Source organism: Acipenser ruthenus, chromosome 25, assembly GCF_902713425.1.
Source record: "Acipenser ruthenus chromosome 25, fAciRut3.2 maternal haplotype, whole genome shotgun sequence".
In the NCBI taxonomy this organism is placed as follows: domain Eukaryota; kingdom Metazoa; phylum Chordata; class Actinopteri; order Acipenseriformes; family Acipenseridae; genus Acipenser; species Acipenser ruthenus.
Genome location: NC_081213.1, coordinates 1,556,750 through 1,579,168, shown reverse-complemented (window position 1 = coordinate 1,579,168; position 22,419 = coordinate 1,556,750). Strand labels below are relative to the sequence as shown.

General features: G+C 40.3%; 1 protein-coding gene across 7 annotated transcripts in view; it reads right to left on the bottom strand.

Annotated features, from left to right (window-relative positions):
* Nucleotides 1–22,419, bottom strand: part of LOC117413828 (adhesion G protein-coupled receptor B2-like) — a 137,774-nt gene that overhangs the window by 4,912 nt on the left and 110,443 nt on the right. For 5 of the 7 annotated variants that reach the window (XM_058999459.1, XM_058999458.1, XM_058999464.1 and 2 more), the window contains 13 exons: nt 20,015–20,118; nt 19,462–19,564; nt 17,495–17,645; nt 16,287–16,356; nt 15,763–15,829; nt 14,552–14,637; nt 11,651–11,749; nt 8,960–9,131; nt 8,480–8,575; nt 7,726–7,765; nt 6,433–7,079; nt 4,794–4,829; nt 3,828–3,932 (listed from right to left, as the gene is read on the bottom strand). In XM_058999459.1, the coding sequence (XP_058855442.1) occupies nt 3,828–3,932; nt 4,794–4,829; nt 6,433–7,079; nt 7,726–7,765; nt 8,480–8,575; nt 8,960–9,131; nt 11,651–11,749; nt 14,552–14,637; nt 15,763–15,829; nt 16,287–16,356; nt 17,495–17,645; nt 19,462–19,564; nt 20,015–20,118 (1,776 nt within the window). Of the gene's footprint in view, nt 1–1,509; nt 1,559–3,827; nt 3,933–4,793; nt 4,830–6,432; nt 7,080–7,725; nt 7,766–8,479; nt 8,576–8,959; nt 9,132–11,650; nt 11,750–14,551; nt 14,638–15,762; nt 15,830–16,286; nt 16,357–17,494; nt 17,646–19,461; nt 19,565–20,014; nt 20,119–22,419 lie in introns of all 7 variants that reach the window. The other 2 variants (XM_058999461.1, XM_058999460.1) reach the window with 2 other exon arrangements.

The window sequence follows — 22,419 nt, the reverse complement described above, 5'->3', positions numbered from 1 at the left end:
TTAAAGAGCACACATATGGAACGATCAAAGTAACGTCGCTCATCACAATTGAGACATGCAGGCCCACGTGGCAGGTTTTTTTTCAGTCCAACAGGATTTTTGAGTGCAACTGGCCACTGATTCAATACACCTCTTCAGATACACATTTCCTTCCATTAAAGAGCAAGTCACTTCAGATGTCATTGCGTTCACTCGTTTGCCTCTCCCTTGTCTTTATATGGTGTTTGAAATCATTGTCAGTGGTTCTGGTTCTAATGTGGCAATATTGATTTTTTTTTTTCAAATCAGTTTTCTCTATATCAGTCTTTGAGCCTGTTTGGATGATCCTAACTGCCGAGACTGACATGACCATGTGACAGTGTCACCTTTCAACTCTGAAAGAGAGGTAGTTTTGTCACATGATTTGAATGGAATGAGGCAGTGTGGTCAATCCTGGACAGTTTTCCAGACAAGCTCACAGACAGCTATAGTTAGGTATATAGAAAATATATAACATCAACACTGGACCAATAGAAACAGAGAACAACCCACTGAACATCACAAATACATACATGTATACAAATGACATTTGAAGCCATTGATCTCATTGCTTCTAAGTTACCTTGATTGTTTTAATGTGTGTGCATTTGAACTAGGTTACAATCTTAACAACTTAACAACTGTGATGGCATATTACATTTGGTCATCATGTATTTCAGGAAGCAACAGAATGTGTTACTGTTGTGCTTTGTCGTGGTGCAATTATGCAGGTATTACTGGTTCTAGCAGACTTCCGTACAGTTACTACGGGGAAGCAGTTTAACAAAGGATCATGCTTAGAGGCAAGGAGCTTTAAGTTCACCTTGCTAATCAAATAATAATTCCAGAAGTCTTCTGTACAGCCAACGATCATTCCTCCCTTAAGTCCCACATTCTGGGCTTTGAAACAAACACACATCATGCTTTTTAATAGCCCACTTTTTGGAAGCAATATGAGGCCTTTTTTTATTATTATTTGTGTGATTAACCCCAGGAAGGATGTATTAGAAATGATGAGCTTACAAACAGTTATCCTCATGTTGCTTACAATTTTTTTTTTTTTTTTTTAAATGCCAATACCTGTTTGCAGGATCTCTGTTGCTTAGATACCCTAGAATGTAGGAGGAGGAGTGGTTTCATTAGCTACCTGAACTTTAAGGTCAGTCCTGCAGCATCCACAGCCACTAGGGATTACAGCCTAAGACTTATACACACGACATGCCGACTGGCATTTTAGAAGCACTACCAGGATTTGCATATTTAAGAATAATAAAATTAAAAAAAACATGCAAACTTTTCCTGTATGTTTTTTTTCCCCTCTTTTAAATGCCTACTAATTCTACAGGGCTGGTTAGAAAAATAAAGGATTGCTTTTTTTTTCTTTCTTGCTTTTAAGCATGTGTTTTTTTTATTAATATTTAATATTAATATCATATTTATGTTTAATTAATTACATATTATTTATCTTTTTTTTTTTATTTTTTTTTTTACCTTTTTCAGGATTGCTTCCTTTGGGTCGGCTGACTGCCTGGCTATCAAACTATGACAGAAAACATGCATTTTTCAAGGCAGGCATTTAAAGCACACAGCAGTTACTCATAAAACATTCACACACAGTACAAAAACAAAACAAGCACCAACAAATAAAATGGTGCATCCGAAAGATCCAGAGCTTCTACTATTAGAACTGCCAGACCCTTCAATCGGGCTGACGCAGCCCCCTATTCAGAAAGGCTGAGTTCTCCATCCTCCCCCTGTTTCATAACCAGCCCCAGAGAAAGAGATCCCCCTTTAAGAACAAGCGCTGACTCACGGCTGCCTGTTTCTATGCAGCTCAAGATGCCGATCCATTTTGTTTTGTAACAGTTACTAAATGAATCGGCGCCAGGACTTGGGTCCACGCTGAATCTGCTCTGAATGGCTTAACTGTAAACTGTTTGCCTGGATCTTTTACAGCAATGGAGTCATTAGAAGCTTACTATAACTCCCAAAATACATTGATAATGAACAGTGATCCACGTTGATTAAACCTGCATTGTCAATCACCAGATACTTGCACATGAGTCAATGCAATGGGTCTAAATACAGCCGACGTTTAAACCGGTATGGATCAGTAGCTTCTGCTAATTCCTGCTATCTCACATGCAGTGTTGAAGCCCTGCTGTGAAATGGTAAGACTGTGGTTGGTAAAAGCAAGTTTCAATGCATTTTTTATTCAGCATACAGCACTGCTATAAAAGAGATCTGGTATTTGTATAAGGTAATTTCTAAGCCTAGCAGCTATTAAGTGTTAATTCCATGGAGGAGGCGGTACTAATCTGTAGTGTGGTCCAGTCTTCACAGAGTAAGCAAGCTTTCAGCTGGCTGCATTCAACATGTACAAACACGGGTGATTCATTTGACCCTAAAAGGATAGCAATTTCAGCATCTTGGTTATAACGTCTAAAAAACCGAAACTCTTGTGTCTTGTTTTTTGCATGCTTACTTTGACTTTCTTGATGCATGAAGGTCATTGTTTATTTTTTTATTTAGTGCTTCTCTGTTCCTTCGTGGAGTAGGGCTGCATAGCAAATATTCATTAAATGAGTGTGCTCTTGGAAACTAATGGGATTGTTTGCTTAGGTGCTATTTTTTCATCTTACTTTCCATAGCATGAAACAGAGGTGTTTTCTTTCTGTTTTAGTGAGGGGTTGTGGGGTCCAATGACCCAACGGCAACATGTTACATCTACAGGCAAATATGGGACAACGGAAACCAAAGCCATTACAAATGCTAACATTGCTATAGAGTTGAAGGATTCTTGAAAATAATAATAAAAAAAAAATGTAATGGAATGAAATCAAGCAAATGATAGAGAAAAACATCTGTGTGATTTTCACAACACTCTATGGATTATTGAGAGACAGGGCATGCATTTGATATGTGAAGACTAGCACCAGAAAAGACATATGAATCCATCCAGATTGTTTCAAATATGCAGTTATTCCAAATAAACTTGTTTAAATGGCCATATTTGCCAGGAAGTCAGTACATTAACTAAAGAAAGTGTTCTCGTTTCTAAGGGCAAAGTCAAATCTATTGTACTGAAAAACTGCATTACACATATCATTAGATAGCACTTAATGCCTATTTCTCCAAATTCAACAATTAATAATAACCTTAATTAAATCAAAATGATAGGACCTATAACATAGCCATTGTGATGCCATAGATAAGGTTTAATTGCTCAATAGTGCTGCTGTAGGACTAATGACTCAATCAGACTGGAGGGCAATATGAATGTGGAGATTTGTATTCAATAAACACATCAACAGTGACAAGCTAATTCAATCCAGAAATCTATTGCTCTCTGTTTTTTCAATGCTTCCCTCCAGCTAAAACAAATGTCTGAATATGGGTTCTATTCATCAACCAGTAAGTCTTGCTTTATTTAAAGTCTGTATTCATAAAACGTTCCTCAGTTTATGGGGAGTTTATTGGTGTTCCTTTTTCACAAAGCTTTAACTTCAGTAAGTTTGTTTTTATAAGATAAGAGATGTATAAAGTTTTATTCCTGAAACTGGCATTTTTTAACAACAGAATGGAACAGTCAAGTGAATATACAATTAGATTTTTCTACATTCAAAATGACTTTGAATTAAAGCTCTCTGTATAGGACCCTAACGTCAGAGAACATTTATGACAGTGTTCAATAAAAGAACGAGTTCAGGTTTTGAGAACAAGGTTTCACAATACTTGTTGCAAGGCGACCAACAGAACCTCATGGGGTCCATACTGGCTCACACAACAACCCGGTTTCAACACCCTACCTTGAAAGTCGCTGTGGACGGTTCTCTGCATCGATCGATTGTGTGAAATTTCTGGTGGAGTTCGTGGTAGAGCTCAGAGTGCCGTTTTCGAGTGTGCATCACCTTCTGAGGAGAAAACATTTCGACAGCAAACTGTAAGCAGGGATGTCAATCTAGCACGTGCGTGTGCGAGTGTCGCAGATTGGGAGGTTGCTGTGTTGAACTGTAAAGACCTGGATTCAAATCACAATAAAATCCAGCGGCGCTATAGCACAGCCACCACAGAGCTATAGAGACGTGTTATTTTGAGAGTTTTAATTTCTTCTAAAATTAGTATTGCTATCTGTTCTCACATAATGGAAAAGTGGCAATCTTTAGAAATGATAGGGTCTCAGCTAATGTGAATGCATCTGTATTTTGTCTGAAATAGCGCTAGATTGGAAGCTGATACCCTATCCACACTACCTAAATTACAAAGCTCCCCAGTAAGGTGGTGCTTTATACCGCAGAACCAGTTGTATAAAGGCATGGCCCGCATTTGCCACATAGTGCCATTCCACTAGCACTTTCATTCTCGTTATTGAGAGGAAAATAAACAGCATGGCCTTGTGACGATGGCTCTGGACTGTAGCGCTATAACGGGAGAGCACTTTTAATGTGCAATGACCAGCACATGTTAAAACCTCAGGATTTCCATTAAATCACAATCACGTTTTAAACATGTGCTGATTGCACATATGTAGTTAGCATGACCAGGCGTATGCATCTTCAAAGAATATTTTGAATATCTGTCCGGGTGTGAATTAAACTCCTATTGCAAAGTGTTTTTTTTTTTAGCTTTACTATGTAGATATGTTGGATTCAATAATAATAAAATAATAAAAAAAAACAGAATCAGATCTTCACGTGGCTCAGGAAATCTTATCTATCACCCAACAACAAAAACTTGTTATCACACATCATGAATCATATTCCGTTTTATCTTACCTCGAAATCCAAGTCAGAATACCGTACTCTTTTTCTCTGGAGGAAAAGAAGAGATTATCAAAAAGAGAAACACAAAATTCCCATGGATATAAAAAAACAAAACAAAAACAAAAACAAAAAAACACTCTACCCCTAATGATATAGGACATTGCAATGAACAGAGAAGACAACAGCATGAACAGAGAAATCGCCATCAGTCTCCAATACACCCTATAAACCATACCAGGACTTCACTCCATGCTCCAATGCCATCCATTTACACTGATAGTGTGATGCTGGCAACTCAATAGTTATCACACTTACCTTCAACGATCAAACATCTCAGCCTGTAATCTTGCTGAGAGATTCGATAGAAACACATTGATTCCACCAACACCCCGTTCCCACGCCATGCTGCGAGAAGATATCTAGCTTTGTGATTCATGTTGGAGACATGCAGCCTTCCAATTAAAGCAAGGATAACATGGAAAACTTATTACAGCAGAGGCCGTCATGTCATTTCCGTGGCAGCTTGGGTTTTTTGTACATGTTTGGATACTTCTGCAAATCACAGAGATCTGCCACCCAACTTATGCTGCTGTAAGTAACCCTTGATATGAAGAACCAGACATGGACAACAGTTCTAGGACAACTGCCTTGTGTTATAAGGGGGGGGGGGAGGGTCACAATCAAAAGGATCATTCTCAACTCATCATACATACAGTACCTCACAACTTCCGCACTCTGCTGATCAAACGAGGAGATAATGGATCTAAAATTATGTAAAAGTGCAGTTGCCTTTCGAGGTAATTTGGGGTCCATTCCCCATGCACATACGTTTGTTCTGTGACCACACTATGTGCTGAATCACTGACTGTAGAAACCATAAACAACTTTGCCCGCAGCTGATTCATGGTATAAATTGACCTCAGTTCTGCAATATAAAGCACTTTAATTCTTTATTCTGCCCTTGGCAACACGATAGAGTCTCACAGCCTTTATTACACCATTCGATTTCTGAAATGTCAGAATGCAGCAATTTCTTTAGACTGTTTTTTTGTTGTTGTTGTTGTTCTAATTAAGCAGCAGTGAAGTAAACCACCCTTTAGAAACAAGCAATGCACTTTCCACCCTCACCTTGGCAACTGATGTCTAGCCGGAGGAGGACCTACCTTGCAGGCCAGCAGCTCATACTGAGGTGTACAGGCTGAGCCCAACCCCAGATTCTTACAACGTTCCTCTTCCCACCCACCCTGCCTTAAAGAATTACTTCCAAGCGGTTATTATATGTTGTCATTTAGTTTCCTGTATCCCTGCTTGAAATTCCCCATGCACATATGCTTGTTCTGTGACCACACTAAGTGCTGTGTTTTGATGGGTTGTCTTATTTTTACCCCAGTCTTCAAATCTAAGAGAGTAAGGTGTCTCTCACCATCATATTCTGAGATTATTGCACATGGAAGAATTCAATGGTGTGAGCCGGCAGATCCGATGTATTTTCATAACTGAAAATAATACATGTCTGGGATTATTTGCATAAGAAACAGTAATGTTGGAACAGCCACTTTGCGCAAACCAAAGTGCTACACAACGTAAAGAAAGAGCGACATGAAATAACTCGCTGCTTAGGAAGCGATTCTTTAAGCCTCTTTCTACTTACTTCCAAGGAGCCCCCGGTCAGGCTGGGGCTCCCCTTGCTCCGGGGCATGGTCCTGCTCTTGTCCCCAAGCTCTGAGGCCAGTATCTGCCGCACCGAGGGGTGCTGTTTGAACTGCAGCCCGTGGGGGTGCTTGAGAGTGCCGTAGGACTGGTTCAGGTTCATGTTGATGTGGTCCACCGAGACGAAATTGGGGTACATGTCCTTCTCGGCCGGCCGGTGGGTCAGGACCGGCTGGGTGGGGTGCTCCATCTTGATGTTGAGCGGTTTGCCCTCGTCCTTGGAGAAGGGCTTGAGGCTGACTGTCCGCCTGGGCAGGACCATGTAGTCCCCTTCAGAGCTGGCCTCCTGAGGCCTGGCCCAGTTGAGTTCCATAGAACGAAGATGGTTGTCGGTACATAGGTACACGGGCCCCCGCGGGTCCAGGTTCACGTCTTTCTTGAGGGTCTGTTCGTTGAGCTCGTTCAAGCCAGTCATCTGCGGGACCTGGACCAGGATGTTAGGAGGGGGGATGTTACCCGGCAGGCTGGAGAAGTGGAGGCTTTCCATGTTGGTGTGGAGTTTGGGGTCTTCGTCGTCGTCCAACGAGATTCGGGACAGCGTGCCCGTGATTGTCGAAGGGTTGCATGTGTTCACTTCTTTAAAAATGACTGGAAAGAATAAAAGCCATCGTCAAAGAAAGAAAAAGAAAGAAAGAAAGAACTTGGCCGACTGGATGTTGTGGTGACTTTATTTCCCCCCCCTAAGCTGTGTAGCTCAGATATTGCTAATAAATCCTGATCTGGTAGAACAATGAAATCTCATGTTAGTAAAATGGGATTTACACTAGGTAATAAATAAGCTTGGGAAATGAATAATACTTTTGTTGATTAACTCTCATCTTTCGGTCCATTCCAAACCAGGATCTTGTTCCAGCCAGAGCCTTAATTACTTTATTGAACAACTACAGTTCAATCAAACAATTAAAACCTGGTTGCATCAAGGCTCTGGATTGCTCAATTGAATAAATAGGAACATACAGTCACTGGCTGAAGGTTCAATACCTGTAACTATGACTGTGGTCCACAACGAGGGCCATTCCAGCCCAGATATTTGTTACAACCATACCCTTACTTATTAATTGAACCAACTACATATCTATTCAGGTATCAATCCGCAAGCTAGTCAATTGATAACCTCTACAACCTGATGTGGAATGATCCTTGAGGACCAGAGTTGTGAACCCCTAAACTATGTTGAGAAAGCCAAGTATTCAAATGGTTTTCGTAATAGATTTGTGGGTCTTTGTTATCTTACCTGTCTGACAAGCCAGGTCCACATCCTTTTCAAAATCTGTCTATAAAAAGGCAGCAGAGAGAGTTAAAAACAAAGCAAAAGAGAACAGAGTAATAAAAGACTCACGCCAGTGGCTCGCACTCACAGACAGCGTTCCTTTAAAACCTAAAGCAAGGTACAGTAATGGCAGTCCAATGCTAGAGAATCAAATTAATACGCAAGGCTTGAATAGAAACGTATTCTATTATCCTCTGGCATTATGCACAAATCATTTTAGAGCATTGCTCAAGTGTGACATATTTCTTCTTTAAATTTAACGCAAGCTTGGTTTCTTTCCTGCTCTTATTAAACCCGTTCCTCTTTCCCATCCCATCATGTCATACCACCTCAGACACTAAACTACTGAGTGCGATGCAACGCTTTGTGTGTGTGGGGTGATAATTAGGAAGACTAAGCTAGTTAGAAATAAGTTGGAAGGGAATCAATGGATAAATATGGAACACTGCCTCCAAGCGGGCTCTCTGTCTGGTAGGAAGCAGGGATCTGTATGCGCAGGGGGGCTATGGTGGGAGGGAGAACAGCATTTCTGAATCTCAAACGCACCACAGCTGTAGCCTGCTTCTTTTGTGTATACGTATTTATTTTTCTACAAACGGCAGTCCGTGGTTAGAGAACCCCTTTCCCAAAGCTGCAGCTCCCCCTGCGTGTACAGCCTCTCCCCAGGAGCTATAGGTCTGGCTCGCCTGTGAGGGTGCGTTGTAGGGAGGGGGCTCACCATGATCTGGGCCTGGCCGTTCTTGCAGGAATCGGGGGAGTTCTCGCTCTCCTCACTCTTACAGATCCCCATGCGGCTCTTCACAGCGTCCTGCACCTGGACACATGCAGGGAGGGTCACTCAGCATCAGCGGCACAAGTTAATATGCAGCTATGTATGCACAGTCGACCCAGTTTAATTGGTATTTTTTCCATTTAAAAAATTAAAAATTAAATCTAATGACAACTTGGAGTAAGAAGTTTTGAGAATCTAAGGATTTTTAAAAAAAAATTTAAAGTGATATTATGGTATAGGGGGTAGTGTGAATGAAGACGCACAGGGTCGTCTTGGCAAAGCATTTACCAAGTTTGCAACAATTTTTGTAAAGCGAAAACTGTAACTGCTAATGTTACAGAACTTGCAAGAAACAAACATGGAAGGAGCTTTACAACAAACGTTCTTCCAGTTATTGGAATAAGACAGTATAAAGCACAAGCTTACCTCTCTGCGAAGGGCACAGTGCACAGCGATGATGACAAAGCCCTGCACCGAATCAAAGACAGCGAATAGAACCTGGAACAGGATGGAGCGCCGGTCTGTCATGGCGAGCACGGCTGACATCCAGGTGAGAGCCAGCAGGGGGAGCACTACACAAGAGCTCCAGAGAGAGGCACTGGGGAGAGGGGAGTGGAGGGGCGGGGGCAAAGAGCTACATCAGACACACCGACAGGCAATTGTACTTGTGAGCCAACTGGAATTTTTACTTTTAAAAGTAAAGAAAATCTAGTAATTGCACAAGAGGCTGAGTAAATACAAGAAAGTTAGATATGTGAAGACTGACAGGGGCTGGCACTGCGATCAGTGAGGGGGAGGGGTGTTTCTATTTTATTTTCTGGAATAAGCATGCAATTTTGGATAATGTGAATGGGATTCTGATTACTGGACAGTTCCCTTAACATCTGGCTTTCCTACAAACAGCTGTAAATGTGCAGCATCCCCATTCAGTGGGAAACACACACACACACACCTCCCCAAACAAGCATGATGTTGTGTTGTGTCTGATTTTACTGACAGTGCTGTAATGACAAGGCTTCACTTAAGTGTGGTCACAAACAAGCGCTATAACCATACTTTCATGTTTTAATTGTATTCTTACATTGTTTTGCACTAGAATATTCAATATTAGGGTGTTCTATTTGATTTTACATTTGACTTTTTTCCCCAAAAAGAATACAACTTAGATTTTAATCACACAGTCAGAAGGCTTTACAAATAACAATTTAGAAGCTACATTTTTTAATACTATATCCATTTAACACACTAATTAAAAAAAACATATATATATATATATATATATATATATATATATATATATATATATATATCTTGATAATTGGTTAGAAACAGTTATATGGCTGCTTCGCTGTAGTTTCACATGGTGTGTAATAACAATTAACCTATCAAGCAAGTAACCACAAAAGGATGGCCCAGGCTAGACAATCCATTCCTTGACCACTCAAGGGACAGTGCGCATGTACAGTGGTCTAAACTGCAACCTACGCTCATGAAGTTAATGCAGCTGGGACTAAACAGCGGCTTCATCACTCTGGTGCATCCCACGATTTCCCCTCGCAGTGGTGAGGGTGGGTGCAGCGCAGGATGCAGGAATTCACTTGACTTTGCTTAATTAAGCACAGCCATTATCAAGCTAAACATAGCATCCTGCATTAAAGACTTCAGAGAGGTTCTCCACAGGGGTTCACATTAAGCTTCATCACCATTAAAACAATTACTTTGAAGACAGTTATCGGTGGATGTATTTTGTTTCAACGTGCAAAAGAACCAAAGGCCCAAAAGGAACACCAAGTGGTTCTTTTCTCTTTAAAGAAAAACCTTGCTTTCCTTTCCGCAGTGCTGACCAGCTGAAAGCAATCTTTGTGAAGCACCACGTGTCCCAATTAATTAAGGGATTGTCAAACAGTCTTGATCCAGGTTTCAGATTTTCTCATTTGTTTAACGCAGCAATACATGTGCGATGCAATAATCTGTAAAATACTAATACTACTACTACTACTACTACTGATCATAATAATAATGATTTTGTTAATAATGTATGCGCCACAGCAAACTAGAAAACATAAAAACATTGTTATGAGGTCAGCTGATATCTACAGTAAAAGAGTTGGGCTAGTCTATTAAAGCTCTTTACTCTAAATCAATATTAGCATGTTTTCCCATAAAGGGAACTATATGGGCGCACCAACAGTAAATACATAAAAAGAATGATATTAGGATGTATCTGTCATAAAAAGCCACCACTGTTTATTCTTTTGGTGAAGAGTTAATTCAGTCTTCCTTTAAATACAATGTGTGGATCCTACTCACAACACTTTCAACAGTGCTTTAAGGAATGTCTATTTGAAGCACTGTTTTTTTTGTTGTTGTTGAAACACACTCTCTTAGGTTAAACGGGTCTTTGAAGAATGAGAATAAACTTTTAAAAGCTTTTCACGAACTGCAAATCTGATTTCATTCACCAAAATGGTCTTAAAAGAAAAGTTCCTTTAAACCAAACACATTTTATTAATAGAGTTTTATGAATTCTTTTATTTCCCTGTAGTTTTTTTTTTTTTTTCTTAATTTAGAGTGACCAATTATTATTTTTATTTATTTTCCCCCAATTTGGAAATGTCCAATTACGTTTTTTTTCCCTCACTGCAGCGGGTCCCCACACAACACAGATGTTCTGAGGGTGTATGAGCATCCTCCGATCTCACAAGCCTAAAGTCAGAATCGCTTTTACGCCGACCAATCCAGAGCAGAGGTGGGAGGGTTACTGATCCCGGAAAACAGAGACCAGCCCTGCCTCTTATCCACTCTGAATGCGCTCAGTGTCTGGCCAGTAGGGGTCGCTGTTGAGCGATGAGGAGAAGCAATCCCTGCCGGTTTCCCATCCCCCTCCCCGGGAGCGTCAGAGCCAATGTGACGCCCCCCTTAGGGTTCCCAGCAAAGTTAATATCCCCGCAGCTTTAACCAGGTTTAACAAAGCGATCGAATCAGGAATAAGTGCCGTGGGTGATGCGCTGTCAGCTTTAGGCTCTTTGCAGAAAGAGAAAGCAGAGCTGGCTCTTTGAAGAGGTGCTCATTCTTACGGTACTGGCACTGGCATTGAGTACATGGAATGGGACTAACATGGCGTTGCTGGCGGTGGTGGAGGAGAGAGCTGTACTCGAGATAACCCCACACTTGGAGCATTTGAGAAGCAGTCGGCTACGGGGTTCGCTCGCCTGACTTGAAAACGGAACAAAATAAAGCCCAAAATAAATACAATTGAAAAAAATACAAAAAGAAAAAAAAAGATAGAAAAACATGAGGCAAAAAAAAAGAAAAAGGAAAAAGAAGGGAGAAAATAAAAAAAAGAAATAAAGAGAAACCCAGGCAAGCAAGAATACACAAAGCAGCAAGAAAGAGAGCAGGAATACAGTCAAGGAAATATGATGACTGCTATGGCTACAGATACTGCTAGAATGCATTGTTCTCATCAGCATGCATTTACAGTAGGCGTGGCACGGGAGCTGCAAGGATTAGGATCCTAATGCAAGTTCTTGGGTGGGGGACAGGGGACGGGGGACGGGCATAGGCTGCACTGAATCTAATGGGAACTGGCAGGGTAGTAAAACTCAGGATCAGGGGCAGTCTGCTATGGTGTCATTCAGGGAATTGCGAGGTCACAGTAAACTTCAGACACCCCGCTGTGTAACAATCAAGCACACCCTAACTGAGAAACATTTCTGTCACACTTTTACAACAACTCCCCTCCCTCCACTAGCTTTAGAACGTATTTTGAAATAGTAATATTAATATTTACAAAAGGGTTATAATTACTTGCATAAGATAAAACTTGTTTGATTCTCAAAGCTATTTACTATAAATGGTCATTAAACACACTTATTTTCCTCCAAAAAATTCACACCAGAAAATGCACAAATCAGGAATTAACAACTCAGACATTTAATTAAAAGGGCTTGTGAATAGACTGAAGCTGTTTTTTTGGTTGAGTTTTTTTTTCAATTAATTTTAGAATTGCAAATTGGCCTTTATTTTCCTAAAGAAAATGTGCTAGTGAGAATTTTGGAGGAAACGGCTTTGAGAATCTAGCCTAATCTATATTTGAATGGGGTCACGGGAGACGAAATTTATTGTTGGCGGTCAGGGTCTTTGAGACTCACAATTCCAAACTAAATACTATTGCCAGGGATCTGCATTATTGATGAAATCCAGTTCACTTCCACCGTATACTGTGCCAATGAATAGTAGCAGCATGTGATCATTGCACCAGCTGTTAATCTAATGAAACGTCGCATCTCTTAAACCACCCTTAGGCGTTCTAAAACTGTCAGGCCGAAGCATCACCAATCCGCTGTTGTGAGAACTGTAGTTATCCAAAATTGCAGCGCATTCAGTTCAGGGAATTATAGGCTGCATTGACATTTAATGGCTTATTGGGCTGTCTATCACCGGATCCCCTGGGTAAAGGCTTCATTTTAATTGAAAACTTCCAGAAAATATGACAGAACTTCAGAAACATAATCAGGCATCTGATTCGTGTGCTTTGAGGCTCGATGGAGAATCTAAATGGTTTGGAAGCGCAGACGGCTCTAGTACTTCAATAGATTTTTAACATCGGAAAGCCTGGACCCTGTTCAAGTCCTAATCAGAGAAAATCACAGAGAGACGAGATTTTTAAAGAGCATGTCGTCAAACGTGTTGTACTATTGCTGTCTATTAAGCATACAAAATATGTTTCATTTATAGCGCAATGTACAAGCTTAGGAATTAATCAAATGTATTGGGCTTTAACACACACACACACATATATATATATACAAAGTTTCACGTTAAATTTAAAGTAAGTTTGCTTGTAATATAAATTCAACGTGGTTTACACAGCATTTCACTATATATTACCATCCTTACCAAATGATGTCAAATGCAGCAGTGGCAATACAATGCCATTGCGATGCTTTGTAGAATGGCAGCACAATGGTAAGGGTTTATACTCTGATGTGCAATATTTGCTCCCTATTATTTGTGTTTCCATTGCTGCTAATGGCAGAGCGTATCAAGTTTAATACACTGGTATTCTAAATAACAACACGCCACATAACATCTGATCACTTCCACTTAAACCTGAGGGACAGACTTCTTGAGGTCTTGAAAGCTAATGTTTGCGTATCGCAGTTCATGCAATACACGGAATCAGCTCTCCATTATGATGTTATTACAACATTGCTGCAATATTACACGCCATGTGTGGAGAGGTCGGGAGCATTTTCTCATTTTACAATTCCACTATCAGCCACAGCCCCCTTGATTATTGTAATCAGCTGATTGTTCCACTTCAGCGAGCTGCAGCTAATTTTACATCATAAAATTGCTGGATTTGTACAGCAAAATGTGAGATTAACCATTGCAGCTCCCGACCACATTGATTACATTAGTCGCATTCAAAATGAAACTTATAAGGTATTAACACATGGATTCTGCACAGGAGGGTTTGAAATAGCCAGGATCTGAAATCGCAGTTTTCATTTTAGCAAGCAAGATCTTAATAACCCTCACTGGATAGAAGAGAATATTGCCCTGTCCACTTCGGAAAAAGAAAAAAAACACTGTAGAAATGCCGTGGACGTATCTATAGATATGCAAAACTGACCCAAAGCCCACAACTGTTCCCAAGAATGATCAAAATAAAAATAAAAACCTCTATTTTGTTAATAAAATGCTGACATTATGCAACTATTAATAACACCCACATCACTTACTGCAAGCGCAGACGGGCTATTTCGAATTAATTTTCTTAATTAAAAAGGGTACCTTCAAAAGCTGTGGATGAATTGCTGGTAATTGTTTTCATTTGTTAAAAAAAATAAATAAATAAATAAATAAAGAAAAAACCTCCAAATGTTTGAGAGCGATACTGGATATTGGAAGCCCTCATTCACAATCTTGATTAGCTACAGTACATCTACACAGTGCTGTTAAGACTATGAACCTGATTTAATTAATGTCCTTATGCTAAAGGGGACCTACCCAGCACGCTGCTTTTTGGACTTATCTGAAATTCCATCCCTAGACATCAGCTTATTGAACACCACGATCCCGATCAGCATGTTAACCTGAAAAAGGAGCAAAGAAAACACAGTTTTTGAAAAATGCAATATCCTAACATTCCACATTAGGTTTAACAGGTACAATTACATAATTAACTACTTCAGGGTCTGGATGGAGGTTTAAATGGTTCAATTCAGAACAGGGCTGGAACAAAGACCAGGACTGGAAGGTCCAACTTTGGCTGCCATTGTTTTACCGTAACTGTCGAACTGCAGTACAGTTTTTAAATATTCTGCTAGTTCCTGCATTACAAATTTGCAAAAATAAAATGCAGGTTATTTTGATGACTGAGGCAAGAGGTGATTCTTGGAAGTGATGTGACCCAGCCTGAGCCAACAGGAGCCAGCCTCAAACGAGATGTGATCCTTCTCTGACAGCTGCCAGTCAAAGACCAGCCCGTTACTTAAGTAAACTTGGAAAGACACTGAGGAGAAAGTGATAAGAGGCTGTTGAAGCGCCGCTGGGATACGGTAAGCTTCCAATTCAATTACACTGCCAGCACCTCCTCCACAGCCCCCCTGGGACCCAGGCAATTGATTCTGCTTCCTGGGGGTGGCAACAGGAGTGTTGACAGAAAAAAAAAACAGAACAGTAATTGAAACACTATTAAAGCAAACACTGAATTAAAATAAAAATCATTAAATTGGAATTGCATCTTTACATGTGGCTGCACGGGGAGTTCATGCATTCGGGTGTTCCTTGCTCGTTAATCATTGTGCATGTTGATTTTGCAATTTAAAGATGAGTTGTTTGCAGGCTGCAGAGTTTGCTGGTTTGGGAGAAGGTGTGTCTAGCATATTAATTTGTAAGCCTCTTGCATTTGAGTTGTGTAGAATTTGTAAAAGATATACTGTGTGAATAGTTTATTTGAACAACATACACACAAAATGTCAAGACCACAAAAGTCTCTTCTTCAGGTGAGGCAGATTTAAGGCAAATTATTGAAATCTTTAATTATGTTAAGTTTTCCAAAACTGCACATTTGAGACCTATTGAGATAACGAAAGTGCACGACAGGGAAGATTAATGGGAATATTTTGTTAGCAGAAACCACTGTAATTGAGTGTGTCAGCCAAGGAGAAAAGTGGATATGGACCCCCATGGAAGACTCAGACCAGCTTAAAACCTACCAGAACAATGACTGCTGCAGGGCCAACAAACGCATAGAGCAAACCACCTTCCAGGGAGAGCCAGCAGCTGGACAAGAGCAGGAGAAACACAACGAGGTCAGACTGGTTTTAATGATGCCATCCCAAGAGCAGCTCTTCAAGCTCTAAGACAGTCATGCCAAGCTGTGGTTTGAAAAGTGGCCGTGACTGGCTGTGCAGGGGCAGTTTCTGACCCTCATTGCAGCTGTGGTTTTGTACACAGAGAGTTTCTGTTTACTAACACGCAGCTGCCAGATGGGGGCAGAAATTACGCTCACGTCAGAGCTTTCAGGAGTCTTTTCAGAAGAAGAAAGGACGTTAGATTAGTTAGACTGGTGAATATCTAAGCAGAATCAGCAATGGTGACTTGTACAAGACAAACAAAATAAATATGACGAAAAGGTACATGTCATAAAATATCCCTGTCATACTGGATTTGATGGCTCTTCGATTACATAACTCATAGATTATTTTCACAATGTGGAACATGAGCAAATGAGGCTTACTAGCTTGCTGTACCGTATCCCCTGGCTCGGGTAAACCCCACAGACACAGCGACAATCAACGCAGGCAATCCTAAAGGAGAGCGACAATAAAACAAGAGTCCTCATATTAGAGGCTAGATTCTATTGGATTTAATGGCAATATAAGGCAATTTTTAAGCTGTTTTCCTGTATCGTTTTGTCGGCTGCTGGGGAATAATCTATTTTTTATCATTTCTAAATAGACAAGTGAGTTATGTATAATGTTTACCTTCCGTATTGTCAATAAGAAAAAAAAAATTATGTGTCAATATATCAAGGTATCAATTTTCTGGTCACACTTTCAATTAAGGATTCATTCAAAACTATATAAATGTGTTATTAAAGGTTTTGATGGTTATTAACACATAATAACAGTTTACTGCAATGACTGTAAACCATTGTGTCCTGTAATAATGCAATTATAATGTTTCTAATAAAAGCCTTAGTTACATGTTCTTATAATACTGTAGCGATGTAGCGATATCTAACCTTGTTTATACCATCTATAGCTGTATTAGTATTTGCAGTGTTACCACTTCTCTCAGGTTTCAATAGCCAGCTTTCTGGTAATGCATGCCTTTACTTCTCAGTAGTTTCACATCCAAGTTGTAATTTACATTTCCTTCTGCATCAGAGAACGTCCTAATGCGTCCGCGCTGTCATGTAAACGTACTTCATTATATACTGATTGGCAGCATCAATTACATTTCATTTCAACAGCCAGATTTATACTCTGCTCTAACTAATGAGGTTCCTCTGCAATGTTCGGGTAATTAACATTGTGCAGATCAAGCTCACAAATTAAATATCGCTAGGGAGCCAGCGTATCGTTTGCGAGATATGAAAGTCACAAGCTTTCAAAGAAAACATGCATGCAAGAAAATGGTCCCACCATTGTTCAAATTCTTCAGGAATGCCCCATGCAGTTTCTTTTGTACAGACAGAAATAGACTAACGAGAACCATACCCACTGATACCTGTTTGATTCCAATAACCTTGGTATATACAGTAATACACATTTGGAAATATCTATACAGTGGCAAATTCAGATCCTCTGCTGTTGAGATCAGTTGAGCAGACCCCAATAAATCAAGATTCCAGTTGACTCTGCACATTGTACAATGGGTCCTTCACAAGTGCCACAGTAAATAAATACATCAAAAGCAAAGCCAGACGTGTCTTCTCCTCACCCCAGCCCAGGCAGAGGAAGCGCTTGCGGATGAGGCGTGTCCGGATCTTGCCAATCACGGCCAGGTAGGACTGCCACGCCTCCGTCAGCACCCAACAGAACGAGGACAAGAAGAAGAAATGGAGGAAGGCGGCGGTCATCGTACACACCCCCTGTGAACAACACAAGCCAGGCACACAGCTCGCTGTTTTACTCTGACAGATTCAAAACCCAAAGCTGCTCTTTTTTCAACAGGTGAGCCAATGCCAAGCAGTGCAGTATTGATAAACTTTACCCACGGACCTGCACATGCCTGGATATGGGACACAACGTATATTCTGTGACTGTCTAACCAAAAATGGACTGTTGGAAACTCTACAGCACCAATTTAGAGCACTTTACCCTTATAAATGTTTTTCACAGTATTTTTGCACAGTATTTATGCAGTTTTACCATGCTTTCCCCATGGTTATAATTTGCATTTACAATAGTGTACCCAGGTTTGCCATGTTTATATATCAGCTTTACCATACCTTGCTATTCTTTACAATGCTTACCTTTGCTTTACCATGCTTTCACTATGCTTTATTACACTTTGATATGTTTTTACTTTGGTAAACGTTTACACCTGTTTTCCAAGCATGTCAAAATCACATTAAAAGTCACACAGCTTGCTTATGCATTGAATACCGTGTAATTACTTAACGCCGTATGCTTCAACCAATGAGCCTGTTTTGCGAGTGCAATCTGACTCTTGGTCTAGGTTTCAGATAGTCCTTCAAAGAACTCTAATTTGGACAGGGCTTCACACTGCATTAAGGATACACAATGCACTGATATTCAAGAGGTAACAAAATTGTAGACTGTACAGCAGCTGGCTTTGGGTTCTTGGTTTTGGTCTGGATGCAAAGAAAAAAAAAAGCAACAAAACAACAAACACTTCAGTGTTTTTGTCTTTAGTCAGATTCGACTCTGAAATCCTTTTAATGCGTGACAGACAGAGCACTAAAGCATGAATAACTGAAAGATGTCCTTGCCCCTCTATTTGTAAACAGCGATCTGTGGCTTTCTGATAGATGAACACCTCCAGCTAACTGCTACAGAATTCATGTCTGCTGTTTTACAGCACTCAGGGTTTAGCCAAAAAGGGGTTTTAAGCTGGCTCCTCAAAGCACTCGGAAAAGCGAAACAGATGCCAAATGGATGTAATGTGCTGTACTGTGCACTTAAGAGCCTGATGAAAATATATTCCACTCAATCAACTAACATCTATCTGAACTGACGTTCACCTGGGATCATCTGAGATGACATTTCTTCAGTACAGTGTAACATCCGCATGGTAAAGTGCTCTTATGACAAGACACTGTACGGGCAAACTAAGTTACTCGTGACAGACAGAGGTCAAGGCAGGTTGGTGAGCAGGTAGGGGTTAACATGCCATGAAAATATAAGTCTACACGTACACAAACACACGTAACGCAATGGACGCTGCGTCACGTGCTTTATTGACTTTTTAAATGGCTGGTAATGCACTAGCCTTTCCCCTCTGGAGACCTGGGTTTCAAATCATGCGTTAGACGATAAAAGAAGTTGGTGGTCTCAAGGCTAATACATGTGCCTTGCCCTGTGAAATTGTTCTACTGAAATTGCTTAACAGTCTAGAAGAATACAAGATCATTTTATTTCATTTTGATAAAAGTGGATTTAAAAAAAAAAAAAACAGCTTTGTGGTGCAACGACTTTTCAGATCTGGAGACCTGGGTTAATAACTGAAGGTCATGAGTAAAATGCAATAATTATTCTGCATCACAAAGCCATCACACACTTTAGAAGAGCTTAATGCAACTGGCAAGGCAGGGCAGGAGGGAAGGTTGTTTAAGACACACCTGAGCAATGCCTGACTGTAACCCATGCTTCCAGTCACACTCCACCATGACAAAATCCGCAGACACTGGTTCTCAACAACTAAGCAAAGGAGTTCCAACTCACCCTACTGAGAGTCTGCGACTGGCCCACGAGAATGAGGATATTTGATGCCAAGATGGACAGGCAGAAATTGAGCAAGATGATGGACCGCTCTGACTTTATATACCTGTATCAAAGACAACAGACACATTGGCACAATTACCAGCATGAGAAGTACTCCAGAAGACAAAGGGACGTGCTTTCCTATTGTTGCATGGGAGAATGCAGCAAATACTATACCATGCAATGCAATTGCTATGATGTTACTGCCCATTTTAATGCCGGGTCTTTGAGGACTACTGTGGGGCTCCGCAACCCACCCCTAATGGTCTAATAAGAAGGTTCTTGATTCAGGGAGCCCTTTTTAAACTTGGTTTCAAGCCAAGAACTGAAGAAAAAAGGCAAATCTCAAACAAGAAAGGTAAGCTGCAGTAAAAGTAAATGTATCACAAGGTCTGCCTCTCACCCCAGCAGTGGTCTTTTATACTTTAAACACATGTGTTGCATTAGAAAATGTCAGTATATTCTGGGGGCTCCCCGAGCCACCTGTTTGAACCGGTCTACTAGTTTGACTCACCTCCAAAAAGCGGCATAAACAGCCAACAAAATGAGCAGGGCCGTACATGAGATTGCACACCCGATCATTAGAGGGACTGATGGCACTCCGGAAGGACCCATAGCCTGCAATGAAAACCAACATCAGCAATGACCCTTTGTTGCATATTCCAAGTCAGATCACCTTTGTGTACATCGATTCTAATTCGATTTCCAGTTCCTTTTTAAAATCAATTCCCGATTCCAGTTTAACAGACCCGCAGAATATCTTGAAGCTTATGAACACAGACATCAATCAATCGTTTTCAGTTTTCAGTGCTCACACTTATAAAACAATCTGGAGCAGAACAAAAAAAAAAATGGATTCTCCCACAGACCTAAAGCCCCATCTACATAACTTGGTACACTTTGTAAACCTAGCAGCCAATTGCACTTGACAGCCAGTAATAAAGTATTATTTTACCCTGCTTGTTCCCCATCAATGATTGTTATCCAAACCAGAGCAGACCGTGATCACAGTAAAGGATCCCAACGTGAAATACGATTTGCTTTAAACACTGCTGGGGCCTCTCAGGACAATTCTATGCAATGAATGAACAAGCTGACTGGCAGAATTCAATCAAAATGTATAGGGAGACGAATCAGATACTCTTGTCTTAAGAGGGATTAGGAGGAGAATCTGGGGATTCCACTGCCTTGGTTCATTTATACATCTGTCAGAGGTCCCACGTTAGGGCTCCATTTTAATAAACGCTCATGCAGTCATTCTACGAGGGATCATAACTCTCTCCCTAGTAAATACACCTGCACTTTCTATTCAATAAGTCACTCGCCTTCAGCCACTGAAGAACGTATTGCTTCGTTCCATCTCACTAGTTCCTCTACGGAGGATGATGTTTACAAGGAAAGTGGTCACATGTATGAATGAACAATATGGAACATTAATTCCTTGCAAGCATGCTATTTGACAACATGTTTCTCAAAACTGGTGTATGTTTGATCCCTAACAGCCTTGCTGCATTTGGTCTGATGGCATGCTTCAATATTTCTTGGGTACAAGTGTATTGCATGGTTACCTCAACACCACACTGCTGTTCCTACCTGAGCTGTGCCTGGCTTCACTGAATAAAATACTTCATTGAATTCAGTAAGGAAAGGGAAGAGGAACAAAAAAAAAAAAAAAAGTTTAACGTCCTTCACAGTTTCTGATATTGTGAAACTCCAAGGACAGCATTTTCAGTCTCTGATGTCCCAGTAATGCTGTTCGTTCTGATTCACGGTTTACAAGGAGAGCAAAAACTTTTATAGTGCCTGAGCTCTTAAGAGTCAGGAAGCAAGCTGGAGCAGAATATTAATGATCATGACCAGCTATGGGACGAACACAGTGACAGGAAGAAAACACAGATTCACGCACACAGAGATGAGCAAACAAATCCAACTGCGAACTAGATTCTCAGAGCTAGTTACTAAAAATCATTATTGGCACATTCAGAAAGGAAAAACGCACACATAAAAGTTAACAACCTAGAAATAAACAACTCAGGCATTAAGGGATTAAGCTGTTTTTATTTGTTTTAGAACTGTAATTGGGTTGTTTTTAAAACAGAAGTAGATAGTAAATAGCTTTGAGGATTGGTTGTGTAGCGTCCTCATCCATGTCTGTCTGTCTGTCACACTCTACACAGTGAACAATAATTGAATTGTGTTGGTCTATAATCTGATCAACTCTCGATTTCATACAAATCCTTTTAGCCTTTCAGGTACTGTGTGATGAATACATGGTCATGAAGGGTCCGCTGTATATGTCTGCACTGGTTTTCAATGTTGTAGAATACATTACATGTTAAAATACAGAGGCAGGAAAGTACTAACGTGATACCTTTTTATTAGCAGTGTATTACCCACAAAGAAGCCCTGGAAGACCTTACCATAGCATCCAGTACTTATATTTGGATGCATTAAAGTGTTTGCATTTGTAGGCTAGCTCTGACGTGACTGGATCTGATTAAATGACTTATTGCATCCCTGTTAAATACATCATATGCTGAGCTCTGCTGTATTTGCTAACGAACAAAAGATAATTAGGTTGAATCCAGAGCTAAAGATAGAACTATCAGCTGCAATAAAGGTCTCGCTTCACTGTGATTTCCAGGGGAGTTGCAGACAGTTAGTTACAATACTGATTCACACAACTCTACATGAAACCGTCAATTACAGGAACAACCTATGTTCAAGATGTCAAGTACAGCTCTTTTAAAACTCCCCTCAGTGTCAATATCCATGGGTGTACAAAGCGTGGATGTCAACCTTTGACTACCAATATAGTGGAACATCAGTGGCAATACAACTGTACGAAATTAATCTACATTTAAATACAAATTTTAGTAAAATACTATGTTGTTAAGGATTTTTATTGTTGCTTACTTT